This window comes from Nannobrachium achirus, assembly GCF_963921795.1.
Source record: "Nannobrachium achirus genome assembly, chromosome: 12".
Lineage (NCBI taxonomy): Eukaryota > Metazoa > Chordata > Actinopteri > Myctophiformes > Myctophidae > Nannobrachium > Nannobrachium achirus.
The window spans coordinates 23,270,728-23,285,052 of record NC_137832.1 but is presented as its reverse complement, the minus strand read 5'-3'; the positions used below and the strand labels follow the sequence as shown (position 1 = coordinate 23,285,052).

General features: G+C 42.9%; 1 protein-coding gene across 1 annotated transcript in view; it reads right to left on the bottom strand.

The window, feature by feature from the left end:
* The window catches only part of hmcn2 (hemicentin 2), a gene marked incomplete at its 5' end in the record, with an annotated part of 113,910 nt that overhangs the window by 75,750 nt on the left and 23,835 nt on the right, over positions 1-14,325 (bottom strand). Inside the window, 9 exons of the mRNA XM_080738531.1 lie at positions 2,474-2,633; positions 3,245-3,404; positions 5,310-5,422; positions 6,253-6,397; positions 6,864-6,991; positions 7,446-7,541; positions 11,607-11,801; positions 12,796-12,954; positions 13,665-13,778. Of these exons, the coding sequence (XP_080594657.1) occupies positions 2,474-2,633; positions 3,245-3,404; positions 5,310-5,422; positions 6,253-6,397; positions 6,864-6,991; positions 7,446-7,541; positions 11,607-11,801; positions 12,796-12,954; positions 13,665-13,778 (1,270 nt within the window). The remainder of the gene's footprint in view (positions 1-2,473; positions 2,634-3,244; positions 3,405-5,309; positions 5,423-6,252; positions 6,398-6,863; positions 6,992-7,445; positions 7,542-11,606; positions 11,802-12,795; positions 12,955-13,664; positions 13,779-14,325) is intronic.

Here is a 14,325-nt window from a genome sequence, read left to right as displayed (position 1 = left end):
TGTTATTCTCATCAGACAGGACTAGTAAAGAAGAGTCAACATGTTGTTTTACGGCCAAAGCCCCCAGGGAACCCCAACATGCAGGCAAAACGGCACTTCTATCTCGTGTTCCGTAACATTTTTCTCCCTTTCTTCCCGGCCACAACTCCCTCACACACATGCTCTTCCCCCACTATAGGCCAGTCAATCTAAGCAAAAAAAAGTGCCTGACCCAAAAGAAATTGCAATAGTAATGGCTCAAGGTTTTTTATGATCCTTAGAAGTCATCCAAAAAACATGTTAAAAATGTTCCATTTTATTCTTAGTGGATCAAGGTGAATTCAGGGGGTTCAAGTTTGGGTCCCTTCACTTACTAGACAAGAAAGAAAGACCCCCAAACCTTCTTTAAGTAGCATGTGAGGGGCCAACTAGGGGTGTTTCATGATTCTGAATCCATTCCAAGCATTTGTTTAGCACGAAAAACATTCCTCGGGCTAATAACCGACCCCCAAAACTATGGTTTAGTGATGAGTCATCACTTTTCTGGGGTCAGCTCAGTTTTGTTTCCCTTTTTAGCCTGAGGAATGTTTTTCGTGCAAAACAAATGCTTGCAATGGATTCAGGATCATGAAAAACTCCTAGTTAGACCCCTCACATGCTACCTAGAGGTCTTTTTTTCCTGTATAGTAAGTGAAGTGACCCAAACTTGAACCCCATGAATTCACCTTGATCCACTAAGAATAAAATGTTTAACATGTGTTTTGGATGACCCTAAGGATCATAAAAAACCTTGAACCATAACTATTGCAATTTCTTTTGGGTCAAACCTCAGATTGACTAGCCTACTATTCCTCCTGCCTGGCCCCACGCAAGCATATCTGATTCAGCCGCCGCCACCACCACAGCTCTTCAACCCCCTTACGTCCGTTCTGCTCTATCTACCCAAAGCCATACAATCTGGACTGGTGGTAGGGGGGTCTCTCTCTCTGTCGTCAAGCTCTCTCGCGTCCCTGCAGCGAGCAGACTGTGGGCTGAACACCGTGCTCCAGCCTGCCTGTCTGTCTGAACCCAGAGTGACCACACCAGAGAGACCCGGGGAGAGCAGTGAGCCATGTGGGACCAGATGTTCCTCTCCGCAGAGCTTGCTACAGCTTTACTGCGCAGCCAGGGGTGTCGCACCACCAAATTCTGGGCCCTGGGTTACAAGGATTCACTGCGGGCCCCCCATGAATGTTCTTCATATGGGGAACCTGGGAACGCATTATTTTGTGCTTTAACTATTGAAAAATAGCAGTTCTACAAGCTCACCGTGCGGCACTCGGTGCCGCGCGGTGAGCTTGTAGATCTGCTATTTTTGAAAAATCGCGAAAAAAAAGTCTCAAAAAAGGTTTTTTGGAGAAATTTTTTTTTTTTTTACGTCAGCGGTCTCAAACTTTTTCATGTGAAGGACCCCCAAAGTGATATGCATTTGGCCACGGACCCCCATCTCAAAATAGTTCCAAGGACTCCCCAGAAGCAAAATTTGAGTTACAACTGTTCACTTACAAAATATTCAAAGATTTGCAAATTTTCATGCCTTTTCAAAAATAGCAGATCTACAAGCTCGCAGCGCTGCACTCGGTGCCGCACTGTGAGCTTGTATACCTGCTATTTTTCAATATACAAAGTATAAAATAATTAAGGCCCCCTCCACCTTGGGCCCTAGTAACTCAGTCCCACTTTCCCCAACCCCTTGTGACGCCCCTGTGCGCAGCACCACTGTTGTCTGTTGCTGCGTATGCAGCCCGCCTGTCTTCAAAAGGGCCAACCATTAACGTCAGCCCGAGATGACAGCCGGCTTCAATCAAAGGTCCCTTGTAAAAAAAGAAAAGCGAGCGAGCGGGTTGGTTGAAGTCTGGGGTACGGCGCGGTGAGAACCTGGTCCTTTTACAGGCTGTTTACCTGTTTTACTGCACTGTTGCTACATTGTGTGACGTGAGACTTCCTCTTACAGGGTTCCCACACATTTTTTACCAATTAATTTCCAAAACTTTTCCAGAATATTTAACCCAATTTCCAGGACTATATAACAATAATTCAGCTCAATAACAGGTCGCTTACTCCTATGCGCAATGCCCAAAGACAGGTAGTGTATGCCAGTGGTTCTCAACCTTTTCAGGCCGTGACCTCAGAAATAATCATATTTTAACTGGGGACCCGGCACCCTGACGAGCACTAAGAGTTGAGGAATTTTGTATAACACGGTTCTATTGTGAAAATAGCCAATCTACATGCCCACAGCGCCTCGCGTTGGTGGCGTTGTGAGCATGTAGATCTGCTATTTTCACAATTTCTGCCTCTATATATTTGACAATTTGGCCCATGTTTAATTTGTCATTTCAGAGGTATTAACACAATCAATAACCAAAGACAATGCATAGCTTTTTTTTTCCAGGACCTTTCTAATTTCTAAATATTTCCAGGAATTTCATGACCGTGGGAACCCTGCTCTTACCAGGCGGTGACGGGAGGGATGGGCTGGCCGTTCCTGCTCCACGTGACCAGCGGGGACGGGCTGCCCTGGACCTCGCACGGCAGGACCACCTCGGTGCCCACCTCGGCGGCCATCTTCACCGTGTTGTCGTGCCCGCTTACGCCCAGTATTTTGGGCATGGCTGGGGAGAGAGCGAGACCAGATGTAACCAGACTGTATAGATTCCCAAACTTTTTAGCTGGTGGCCCGAAAGAGAAATTATACATTCGCGCCCGGGACCCAAACTAGTGAAAACAGCAGATCTACAAGCTCACAACTCGTCGCTTCGTGCAGCGTTGATAGCTTGTAGATCGGCTATTTTCACCACTTCTTAAACATTTGTGTTCTAATTTATGGAATTTTTTGAATTTTTCTTGGATTTCTCCATGAAATTACTGGGGGAAAAAAACAATGAATTTTGTTAAGTCATGAGAATTTTTGCTTTTTTGTGAGTGTTTTTTTTTTAAATGTTTTGAAATAATAATAATTAAAAACAAAATGTAGGAAACAAAAAATAAAAGGACCCATAAAAATGTGTCCGCGTCTCCGCGACCCACAAATGGGTTCCGACCCAGTGCAGTGGTATAGATGATTCCTGGTCCAATCATGTTAGATATTCCCGAAAGCTAAGTGGACTTCTTTGAGTCAGAATCTCACCCCTCTAAGGAGAGGGCAGTTGTCATTGTTATCGTTAACATTCTGTGAAACGCCGTTATGTTTGGGTGAATGTGGTGGAATCTGTTTAGGTCTTACTGTTAACACTGAGCTGGACCTCTCGGCTGGCGTAGCCCACAGGGCTGGTGGCGGTGCACATGTAGATGCCGGCATCCTCCGCAGTCGGGTGGAGGAGGTGGAGGTGGCCGTCAGCATCGGACTGAGGGAAGGTGTTCTCCCTGGCTAGGGGCTGTCTTCCCTGGGGGGTGCAGGGAACAGGGCAGGACAAACAGGGGCGTCACAAGGGGGGGAAAAGTGGGACTGAGTTACTAGGGCCCAATGTGGAGGTGCCTTAATAATGTTTTACTTTAGCTATAGAAAAATAGCAGATATACAAGCTCACAGCGCGGCACCGAGTGCCGCGCTGCAAGCTTGTAGATCTGCTATTTTTGAAAGGGCATGAAAATGTGTGCAAATCTTTGAATATAGCCTATGTATTTTTAAGCGAACATTTGTAACTCAAATTGTCTTCTGGGGGGTCCCTCTAACTAAAAATGTTGAGATGGGGGTCCGTGGCCAAATACATATCATTTTGGGAGTCCTTCACATGAAAATGTTTAAGCACCGACATAGAAACATAGGTTTTTTAAAAAAAAAACCTTAGAAGGATTTGAAATATTCAAAGACTTGCACACATTTTCACGATAAAAAAAAAATAGCAGATCTACAAGCTCGCAGCGCAACACTCGGTGCCACGCTGTGAGCTTGGGTGTCGCACCTTGTGTAGGTGCGACACCCATGAGGACAAATCCAGAGTTTACACGCTGTATAAACAACAGCACAGGGACACTAAACTGGGCTAAAGGTTTCAAGTCCAACTTCTGATGCGTTGTGTAATTACCGAGATCCACTTAAAGCTCTCTTTTCCAAAACACATGTACACATGGGAACACGTACAGCCTGCAGCAACAGCAGCAGCAGCGCACTCACTTCCTTTCAAGACGAGATGGCTTTTGCAGATTCATTTTTATCTGACAAGAATAGAAATGTATTCCACTCCAGAGCAGCTACCAGAGAATGCTTAGAAGAAGGCATTGTAAAAATAGCCTAACTCAGCGGTTCTCAACCTGTGGGTCCGGACCCCCAGAGGGGTCCCCAAATTATTTTGGGGGGTCCCCAGATGATTAACTTAATGTGCAACATTGTTTTCTCACTCAACAGTAAACAAACCAACATAAAGTTTAAGTGTATAGAGGGTATCTGCACATTTCTAAAGTAACAATTTGAGGACTTTTTAATAGTTCTAAATGACAAATTAAACATTGGCCAAATTGTCAAATATTAGATGCAGAAATTGTGAAAATAGCCGATCTACATGCTCACAACGCCTCGGACCGTGAGGCGTTGTGAGCATGTAGATCTGCTATTTTCACAAAAGAACCGTGTTAAACATAATGTAATGCCTCAACTCTTATGGTCGACAGGGTGGGAGCTTGTAGATTGGCTATTTTCAAAATGGTTGCATGCTGCTGTACAGTATAGAGGGTATGCGCGAGCATAACGTGAATGGCAAATCGAGTGGCAAAGTGAGTGGCAAAGTGAGTTTAACTCACTCATTGTTTAATGCAATCAGATAGGACTTTTCTGTTTGGATTTATGGTCTGTCAAGGCCAGAAAATAGTTTGTTGCCACTATGAATCGGCATACATATATATCTTTGCATCTTATTATCTGTTTCTTGGCAATAGTGCGTGCTCAGTAAACCCATGATATCATCTCTAACAAAGTAATCAATTTTAAATAATCTAGGAAACAGAGTAGATGATTACTTGTTGGATCACATTACAAAAAACGATAGACAGCTATTAGTTCAATATAAAAGAAAAGTGATTAGGCAAAAAAAAAAGAAAAGAAAAAATCCTGAAAAATGATCACTTTGGTTTGATTACCATCATGTGTACAATATTGCCTCTATTTAAAAGTTGATTTAGCATTGCCTTTGGGGTGATCAATCTCAAAACAAATGTTCCAAAACTATGATTTCCCTTTAGATTCTGTTGTGGAAAACAAAGCCACTCCATTAGTCATGTACGGATTCATGGGACGCATCCAAAATGGTCATTAAGTAAAGTGCATTTTGGGCTAAGATAGCGTGACATCCTACCTTAGACCAGACAACAGCTGGCTTGGGAACTCCGCTGGCCTCGCAGGACAGTGTGACGGCTACGCCCTCATTAGCTATGTAGTGGTTGGGACCCGCGTTGATCTCGGGCGGCGCTGTGGGTGAGAAGTGGGTCAGAAACACAGCTGTCTGACTGGGCCGTGAGCGGGCAGGCAGCGAATTATCGCCGGCCTTAAGTCTGCAGCCTGACTGCATGAACCATTTCTTCATTACAAACTGATGATGAACCATAATCTGCCCTGTCTGTCATTACAGCGCTCATGAAGAGAATGACCCCCTTTCATCAAAACATGTGCTACGTGGAGAGTACTCATTACCATGACAGCAGGTGGTCGAGGCATCACTGACATGCTGCTTTTCATGCTGAGTCAGCACATTCTTGCAAAACGATTGTCTCGACGAGCCCCCCCCCCCCCCCCCCCCCTCAGTCCAGGGGTGCCACGAGATCATTTGATAATATTTGGAATTTATTTGGACACTTGAAAAAATATTATTTAGTATCATTTTAAACTTGAAGTACAAAGTTATTTTCGGTCAGTTCTAACCAAAATGGCTATTATCTCAACGTTTTCCTCACAACATAATCACTAAAATATCATCACTGTCGGTCAGAAACCTTGTATCTCCAAGTTTCAAATGTGCCCTGCTTCATCATACAAGACTGTCGCGATGCGAGGCGTTGTGTGCTTGTAGATCTGCTGATATACATAAAAAACAAAACGATAAAAAAATACAAAACGAACGGTTTTGGACATAGGCCTACAAGGTTTCCACCCAACAACGACGATATGCTATGAATATAAGGTGCTGGGAGTGAAAATTATAATGTAGGGGTGCCTCGGATTAAAGAAATATTCATGGGGTGCCCTGAGACAAAAAACTTTGGGAACCCCTGCTGTGGATTATAAGTGTGCCTTCTTCTTACCGTGGACTTCCAGAGTGACTGTGATGTTCATTGTACCGGCGACGTTGACAGCGGTACAGACATATCTCCCGGTGTCCTCTGCGATGGCTCTCTCAATATGCAGACTGCCATCACTCCTCTGAAAGGTTCTTCCAGTTTGCTTCACCTACAGCACGAACAGAAAAAAAGGCTGCCTGTCAAACAATGATAAACACACATACTGCATGAGATAGATAGATAGATAGATACCTTTATTATCCCAAGGGGGAAAATGTGTTGCCCAGAGGCAGCACAGCAGTATAAGGTTATTTACAAAGTTACAGAGAAGTATGAAAAAGATAAAAAGAAAAAACAAGAACAGAGTACAGAGTACAGTAAGTACAGTAAGAGCAAGGTACAACAGGAAAGGGAACGAATAATATATATACATAAAGTGTCTTAAAGCACGACTATCAAAACATAATACAGTGCCCAAATCAAAGTGACCATAACAGTCAATGCTAGTTAGTGCAACAAGTATCTCTACATCATGTCAAACACAAGCAGAAATACTAAAAGAAAACTACTAACACAACCTAATAGTGCAGTGTCCAAAGGTATGCATAAATATTTAGTACACTCCGTGATCTTACAGGTTTTCCATTTTGGGACCAGTGTCTTTCTGGAAGAGGTATTCCATCCAATAGCATGCAAGGAATGCTCAGCGACTGGCCAATCCCAGTGGTGATGACTGGGGCACCCTGGGCCAAAAGGGGGGGCTCTGTGGGTAGACGCAGGAGCATCAATAAATAGACAGCTGGATATAAATACTGTATATAGAGTAAACGGCCGTTGTGAAAACAGAAAGGAGCATTTGACATTGTTATGGCTACAACCAAGGCTACAGCCACGTGTTTCAAATTGAGAAACTGAAGCATAGGTAGGTCATACATGGGCAACTGTGCGACGCGTTTTGAGCTGTAGATCTGCTATTTTTGCTATTTTTGACTGTATATGCATTGTGGCACTCTGGAGTGAGTGTGAAAATATAGTGGCCCACCCCTGAGGTAGGTGGTGAGTGGTGACCAATATGTTAATAAGCCCACAATGTGTGCAGTTAAGATAGCAGTCAGCGAGCTCGCCTGCAGACCCGTGTGACAAACGAGGGCGTATGAAAACATGACATACTGATGAAGCAATGGCGTGTAGACGAAAACGAGACTAAACGAGCCTACCAAGTCCACCGACGCTGACTCTGGCCTCCGTCCTGACGTTTCCAAACTGGTTCCTGGCTTCACATATGTATACTCCTTCATCGTCCAACCAGAGACCTGCGGGGAAGCACACGGTTGGCATTGAAAAGGCTGTACTTACTGCCATGTCGTCACTGTCGGGCTAGTCTGGTAGGATTCACCTCGAAACATGGGCTGCAGATTGTTGTAGTGTTGGTTGTTTGGTTTCTATTCTGAATGTTTTGAAGGTTTGCACAGGGCTCTACATTGTCTATATTGTCCCAGCTCAGATTCTGAGCCTGGGACAACTTCCTGGCCAGGAATATCATAGTTTTAACCCAGAAGTTCTTCTCAACCCCCTAAAAAAAGAACTTCTGGGAACTCAGATTACTGTCGGGCCAAAAACCTTGTATCTCCAAGTTTCAGATTTGTACGTTTTTCCGCGAAGTAAAGCCCTGCTTCATCAGACAAGGCCGTCGCAGAAAAGTAGTGAAAACAGCCGATCTACAAGCACACAACGCCTTGCACCGCGAGGCGTTGTGTGCTTGTAGATCGGCTGTTTTCACTAGTTTAAATCATTTTAAAAATGATAAATGCAAAGCAAACGGTTTTGGACATACAAGGTTTTCATCCGACAACGGCGATATACACTCATCACTCTATAAAGTAGCCATAAGCATAGACATCCATGCTCGCTGGAAAAAGGAAACCGAGTGTTTAATATGGTTGACAAGTGCACACTAACAACAGATATATCATTCTGTCTATAGATCGTCCACTCAATGTGGATATGGTATGATGATCGGTTTGGCCGTGCAGAAATTAGAGTTATAAATAGAGCATAATAGGATTAATGGGTTTGCCTCAGCTGTCCCGCCGGGCTAACACACATATCCTGCACAGTCAATTCCCTGGGGATCACATGATGGAAGATCAACATATGATTCAATTCTTCTATTTGGAGAGCTGGACTGGTGTTTAAATAGCCGGTGACAACACGTGTAAACACGAAACGAAACCATAGCGAGGGATCAGAGAGGCGTGCGCGCGAGTGACACGGTTCCATTAGGTTCCATCTCAAACAATGGCAGGTGAAAATATAGCCATCTGCAACAGATTGAGCAAATTAGGTCAGATGGCAACCACAGACGGGATCAGTGAGGGAAGCAAGAGACCACTTCTGCGTGCAAATACTACTGTTCTCCTCCAATATAATATTACACACACTATAAATGTTTAAAGGGTAGCACATAAGAATCTCCTCCAGTGGCCAAGATTAGTCATTTTATATTATTCAAGGCTTCCAGGGTTCATGGCTGAAATTCACCTCAACTTGATTTGAACGTAAGCCCAACTTCACTGAAGGACGGAGAACGCAAGACAGACTACATACAACCTACCTTTTGAACAGAATGATGAAGTACAATATGTGTGAACATTAATCTCTTACAGATGTTTCTGGTTGACATTGGCACATTTCACTCAGGTTTTTTCATCTCACTCATGTGACTTTGTCTGCTGACCTCACTCAGCAATGAAATAAAAAATAAAATAAACAAAAATTAAAATAAAACAATTCACAGGAGGCAAGCAGTGATCACTCCATGATGTGCACTGTAACGTAGTTTCAAATGCACTACATTGCAGGTGCTTTTTGAGAGTAAAAAACTAAAAAAGAAGAAGACATGTGTGACATGCATGATCTGGGCAGATTGCCCCAGGAAATGTACCAATCTCAACCCAAAACAACGGTAGTTTGAAACCATTTCTTTAAATAGTTTTTTCCAAACCATCCGTATTTCAGACAAGAGATGGTGGACGATGAACCTAAATCAATGATCTTTATATACAGTATATAAATGGAAATACATTTTAGATGAAACATTATTTTCCAATTCATTCCTTTTTTCCTTTTCTTTTTTTCCACAACCCACTTCTTCCTTTATTTTTATTTTTAGTTTCATTTCCCATTCATTCCTGATTGAATCATTGTCTGCGGTCTGGAGGAGAGTGGGCTTGTTGTGGTGGGAGGGTTGTACTGCTATGCGGATTACAAATGTGTTATTGACATTGATACATGATTTGTTTTCTTTTGTTTATGAGTTTTCTATTTTTCATTCTGTGGTGTTAAGTGAAATGGAATTTTTCAATCGCCATTTCTTAATGATGATATAAAATATCAATGTGTAATAACTGCTTTCATACAATGATGGCTTCTTTGAAAACCCAATCTTATATATACATTCCTCTAAGAGCCGCATCCCACTTCACGCCCCCTTTACATCGACTTCAACTCATAGGTAGTCGTCTAGGACGTAAGGAGTACCGCCCCTAACCCTATGCCGTCCGCTCATTCGCTAAGCACGAGAGGAGGCAACAGGGGAGGGGGTGCGGGCAAGCGAGAGAGAGAGAGAGAGAGAAATTTGACACCACTGTGTTTGCATGTGCCTGCTGCAGAGAACTAGCAGAGGCTTAACAGTCACTTCTCTCCAGTGCGTCCGGCGGTCAAATATGTCCAACCGGAAACGTGCGCTGCGGCACAATAGTGTTCCCCCCCCCCCCCCAATTTTTTTTTTTTTTTTTTTTTTTAGCGGGCGTGGACTCTAGATGTGAGCCGAAGGCCCGCGAACCTCTAGTAAACAGTACAATAAAGAAAAGAAGAAGAAAAAGTAGAAACATTATTTTCCAAGAATACAATGTCTTCTAGGAAAGAAGTCAATTCCCCCCATGAGTATAGTCACTTGACATTGTCAACCCCTACTGTTGGTCTTGGAGAGGGTGTAGACCAGGGGTTTCCAAACTCTTTTGCTCTATTTTCATTACCTTAGAAAACATTTGCTTATGTTTTGTTTGTTGCCTATTAATTTAAGACACACACTATTGTTCTCTTCCAACTTGTGTTAGTAACACTATATAGAGTAAACCCCCAAAACCCCAAAGGTCAATTGAGTTCAATGGAGGAGTACAACCACAAGTCTTCACCAGCACACACAGGATCAATACTAATCACTTTGTTACAGCTGACACAGTCCAGGGCAGGAATTTCAGGGAGGCCATGGCTGTCGTTGCCCCTCCAGAAAAATGGCATGCCCAGAGACCACAGTGGCCTTAATGCCTCAGCTGACTGCACCACCTTCTCTTCTGTCTCTATCTTGTCAATACGTAGACACCAGTGTCTCTTTCTTGTCATGCTGACACCAGTGTCTTTTGTTGAGTCTCCATGTTTAAACCAATCCAGTATCTTTGACCAGCGCTGGGCTGAGCGTGGATCAGATTGTAAATACCATCATTTATTTATTTCACAGCAGATAGTCTACATATTAAATTAAAAATCATAATTAACACTTAAATTCAATCAAAAATCTTATTTTAATGGATGGCCTTCCTGCCCTCAAACAATGGACAACACCTAAGGCCAAGTGGCTTTGCCCCTAAAATGACGAAAATTCCAGACAAAGAGTTTCACTGGGAGGGCGTAATGTGTGCAGATGAACTCGCTATCCCTCCCAGTTCTACTCGCTGCTGAACCGGCTGGCCTGAAGGAGTCACGCGTGGAGTTACAGAGTTCAACCCTGCCGGCTTCGAACCCACAAACGCAGCCAATTCTGGCAGGAACATCAATCCTAAACCACCCTGATTGATGACCCTCTGTGAAGCAAATTCATAAGACATGTTTATTCCTTCACTGGGTGTCAAATCAGTTTATTGTGTGCCTTTAGTAGGGCTGTCAATTATTACATAATCGTCTAATCGCAATTATTTGAGGTAATCGCAATTATTTTGCATAATCGTCATAATCGTTTCCATGTTGAGAAATTTTCATATATTTTCAAACATTTCAAAAACAGTGGAAATAGCTACAAGCTCACAACGCGTTGTGAGCTTGTAGATCGGCTATTTCCACTATCAATGTTATTTTTTAATTATACTGTTGTCAAATACGTCAGTCATTTCTTTGTATATTTAGGTTATGTGTCATATCTGCAATGTGCATCTTCAAAGCCTACAAGCCAAACAGAAATGTAATTGTCAACGACAAACACACAATTAAATCGTCAATCGCAATTATTTGAGTGACAATTAATCGTCATTTAAAATGTCATAATCGTGACAGCCCTAGCCTTTGGTGTCGTGATCGTGTCAGACGGATGGCGGGTGACTCACTATGGATCAGAAGATGCCCGTTCTCCAGCTGCATCGTTCTACTCTGGCTGTCGGTCTTCGTGAGGATCTGTCTGCCATCCTGTCTGCGCCATGTCACCGTGGGCAGCGGGAAACCCCGGGCGACGCAGGGCAGCGTGATGTTCTCTCCTACGTTGGCAGTGATGTCGACGGGCGCTTCGGAAAACAAGGGGCCTCCTGTAGTGGGAATAGCGGTAACAAAGAGGTATTGGGTTTCGTTGTTGAACGCTGAAACATGAACATGCACTAAATATGAAAGCACGACGATGAAATATACGAGGGGGATACAATCCCCCCCACTTTTCAAGTGCAGACTTTATGGTCCCGAGTGGGAAATTTGGCTTTGCAGCAGGGTATAAAACATAATGCATGCTCTCATCAGACAAAATACCAATGACTTTAGAAGGAAAAAAAAACCCTGAACGGAGTCTGGATTCCAAGGCTACAAAATATCCCCCAAAATATACCAGACCCATTGGATTATCACAATGTACAATACAGTATAAAGGGCAGACAGGGTAAGGTAAGTACGCACAGACATGAGGTCACTCAGAGTTGAAAAGGTTAACGTGGGATAAAACAGTGGTTCTCAACCTTTTCAGGCTGCGACCCCCAAATGAATCATATTTTAACTGGGGACCCCCACCCTGACGAGCACTAAGAGTTGAAGCATTACACGGTTCTATTGTGAAAATAGCAGATCTTCATGCTCACAACACCTCGCGTTGCGAGGCGTTGTGAGCATGTAGATCGTCTATTTTCACAATTTCTGCCTCTGATATTTGACAATTTGGCCAGTGTTTAATTTGTCATTTTAGAGGTATTAAAAAGTCCTTCAATTGTCACTTTAGAAATGTACAGATACCCTCTATACACGTAACCTTTATGTTGGTTTGTTTACTGTTGAGAGAGAAAACAATGTTGCACATTAAGTTAATCATCTGGGGACCCCCCAAAATAATTTGAGGACCCACCTGGGGGTCCCGACCCACAGGTTGAGAACCACAGGGATAAAAGAGAATATCGCTGCATCCGATGTCTCTTTTCACCTAAACACCTTGACACGTGTCTCTTTTCACATTCAATCTCTTTTCACATTCAATGAAAAGAGACATTCAATGTCTCTTTTCACTTTAACACCTTGACATGAAATTAAAGCCAGACTTCTCACCTCCAACCTCCAGAACGACATTGCCAGTGAAAGACCCGGCAGAATTGCTTGCCACACAGGTATACTCTCCAGCATCCACCTCCACCACCTCTCGAATATGCAACGTCCCACGGTGCACGTCCTGGGTAACGAATGGAGCAGAGCCCACCTCAAGATCACCTGGAAATACACACGCACGCACACACACACACACACACATTCACACACACACACACACACACACACACACACACACACACACACACACACACACACACACACACACACATAGATTGTTTTTTTAACCTGTCAACTAGTTTCTGTCTGAATAATGTGAGGTCTGGGACAAAGAATTCCAATTAACTACTACCACTTCTACTATTACCACCTATAGGTCCATGGACTTCCGACGTAAAAGATAGACTGTAAAGGGACTTATTTGGGATGCTCCTTTTAGGCCGGGTGTTTAACTGTACTTGTACTGTACTAATTTTTTTTATTGTATTGACTATACTGTTCTCCATTTTGGTCTAATAAAATACTCAATCAATCTATCTATAGACCGATTTCCTGAGCAGAGGGTGCCACCGCCATTAGCTGCCGTGTAAACAGTAGCATAAAGTAACTTGAAGCCTACGTTTACTTAAATACTGTACTTAAGTACAACTTTGAGTGTTTGCGCTTTACTTGAGTATTTCTCATTTTCAATAATATTTCTTCTACTCGGTTCTACACACTGGCAGCTGTTGTTGCACACCACGGCAACGGCGGCGGCGCTCTCTACAGGGGAGCGCTCAGGAAAGCAGCCTATATACAACCGCATATAGAATGGAACACTTTTAACATTGCACTTAGTAAATAATATGTACGTTGTGTATGACTAGTATTACCTTTGTACCATTGTATGAGGGGAGGGGGGATACCCGTGGCTTGACACTGCAGGGTGGCATCTCCTCCGATAGCCACTAGAACGGTCTGCTGTACGACTGTTATGCTGGGTGACTCTGGAGATAGGAAGGGAATCGAGGATAGAAATGTATCAATATACCAGATCAATTTCAGAAAATTAGAATATTTTGTAAAAAAGCATTGCAGATGCCATAGCACCCCAAATCATAACTGACTGCAGAAACTTCCCACTGGACTTCAAGCAACTCTGACTTCAGAAGGTTGACATTTCATTAATATAAATCCTTGTTTTGAGTGGTCTCGTGTAATATTGTAATATTCTGAAATATGGACTTTTGATATTCATGTATGCCATAAAAATTCAGAATTTTAACAACAAAGGGGTTGGAATAATTCACTGAATGTGCAATGTATCTAGAATAGATGAAAGGTTCAAGAAATATATGAAAGTTTCAAGAATATTTACTTTTTACAAAATATTCTAATTTTCTGAGATTGATCTGTACATGATTAAAACAATATGTCCACCAAATAATTTGGGACACGCAATGTCGAATGTGAAAGCAAAGTAATATACAGGGGTTAAAGCCAAAATAAATCCCAAGACTGAACATTGTCAGACCATGTCCCAATATGTGATCT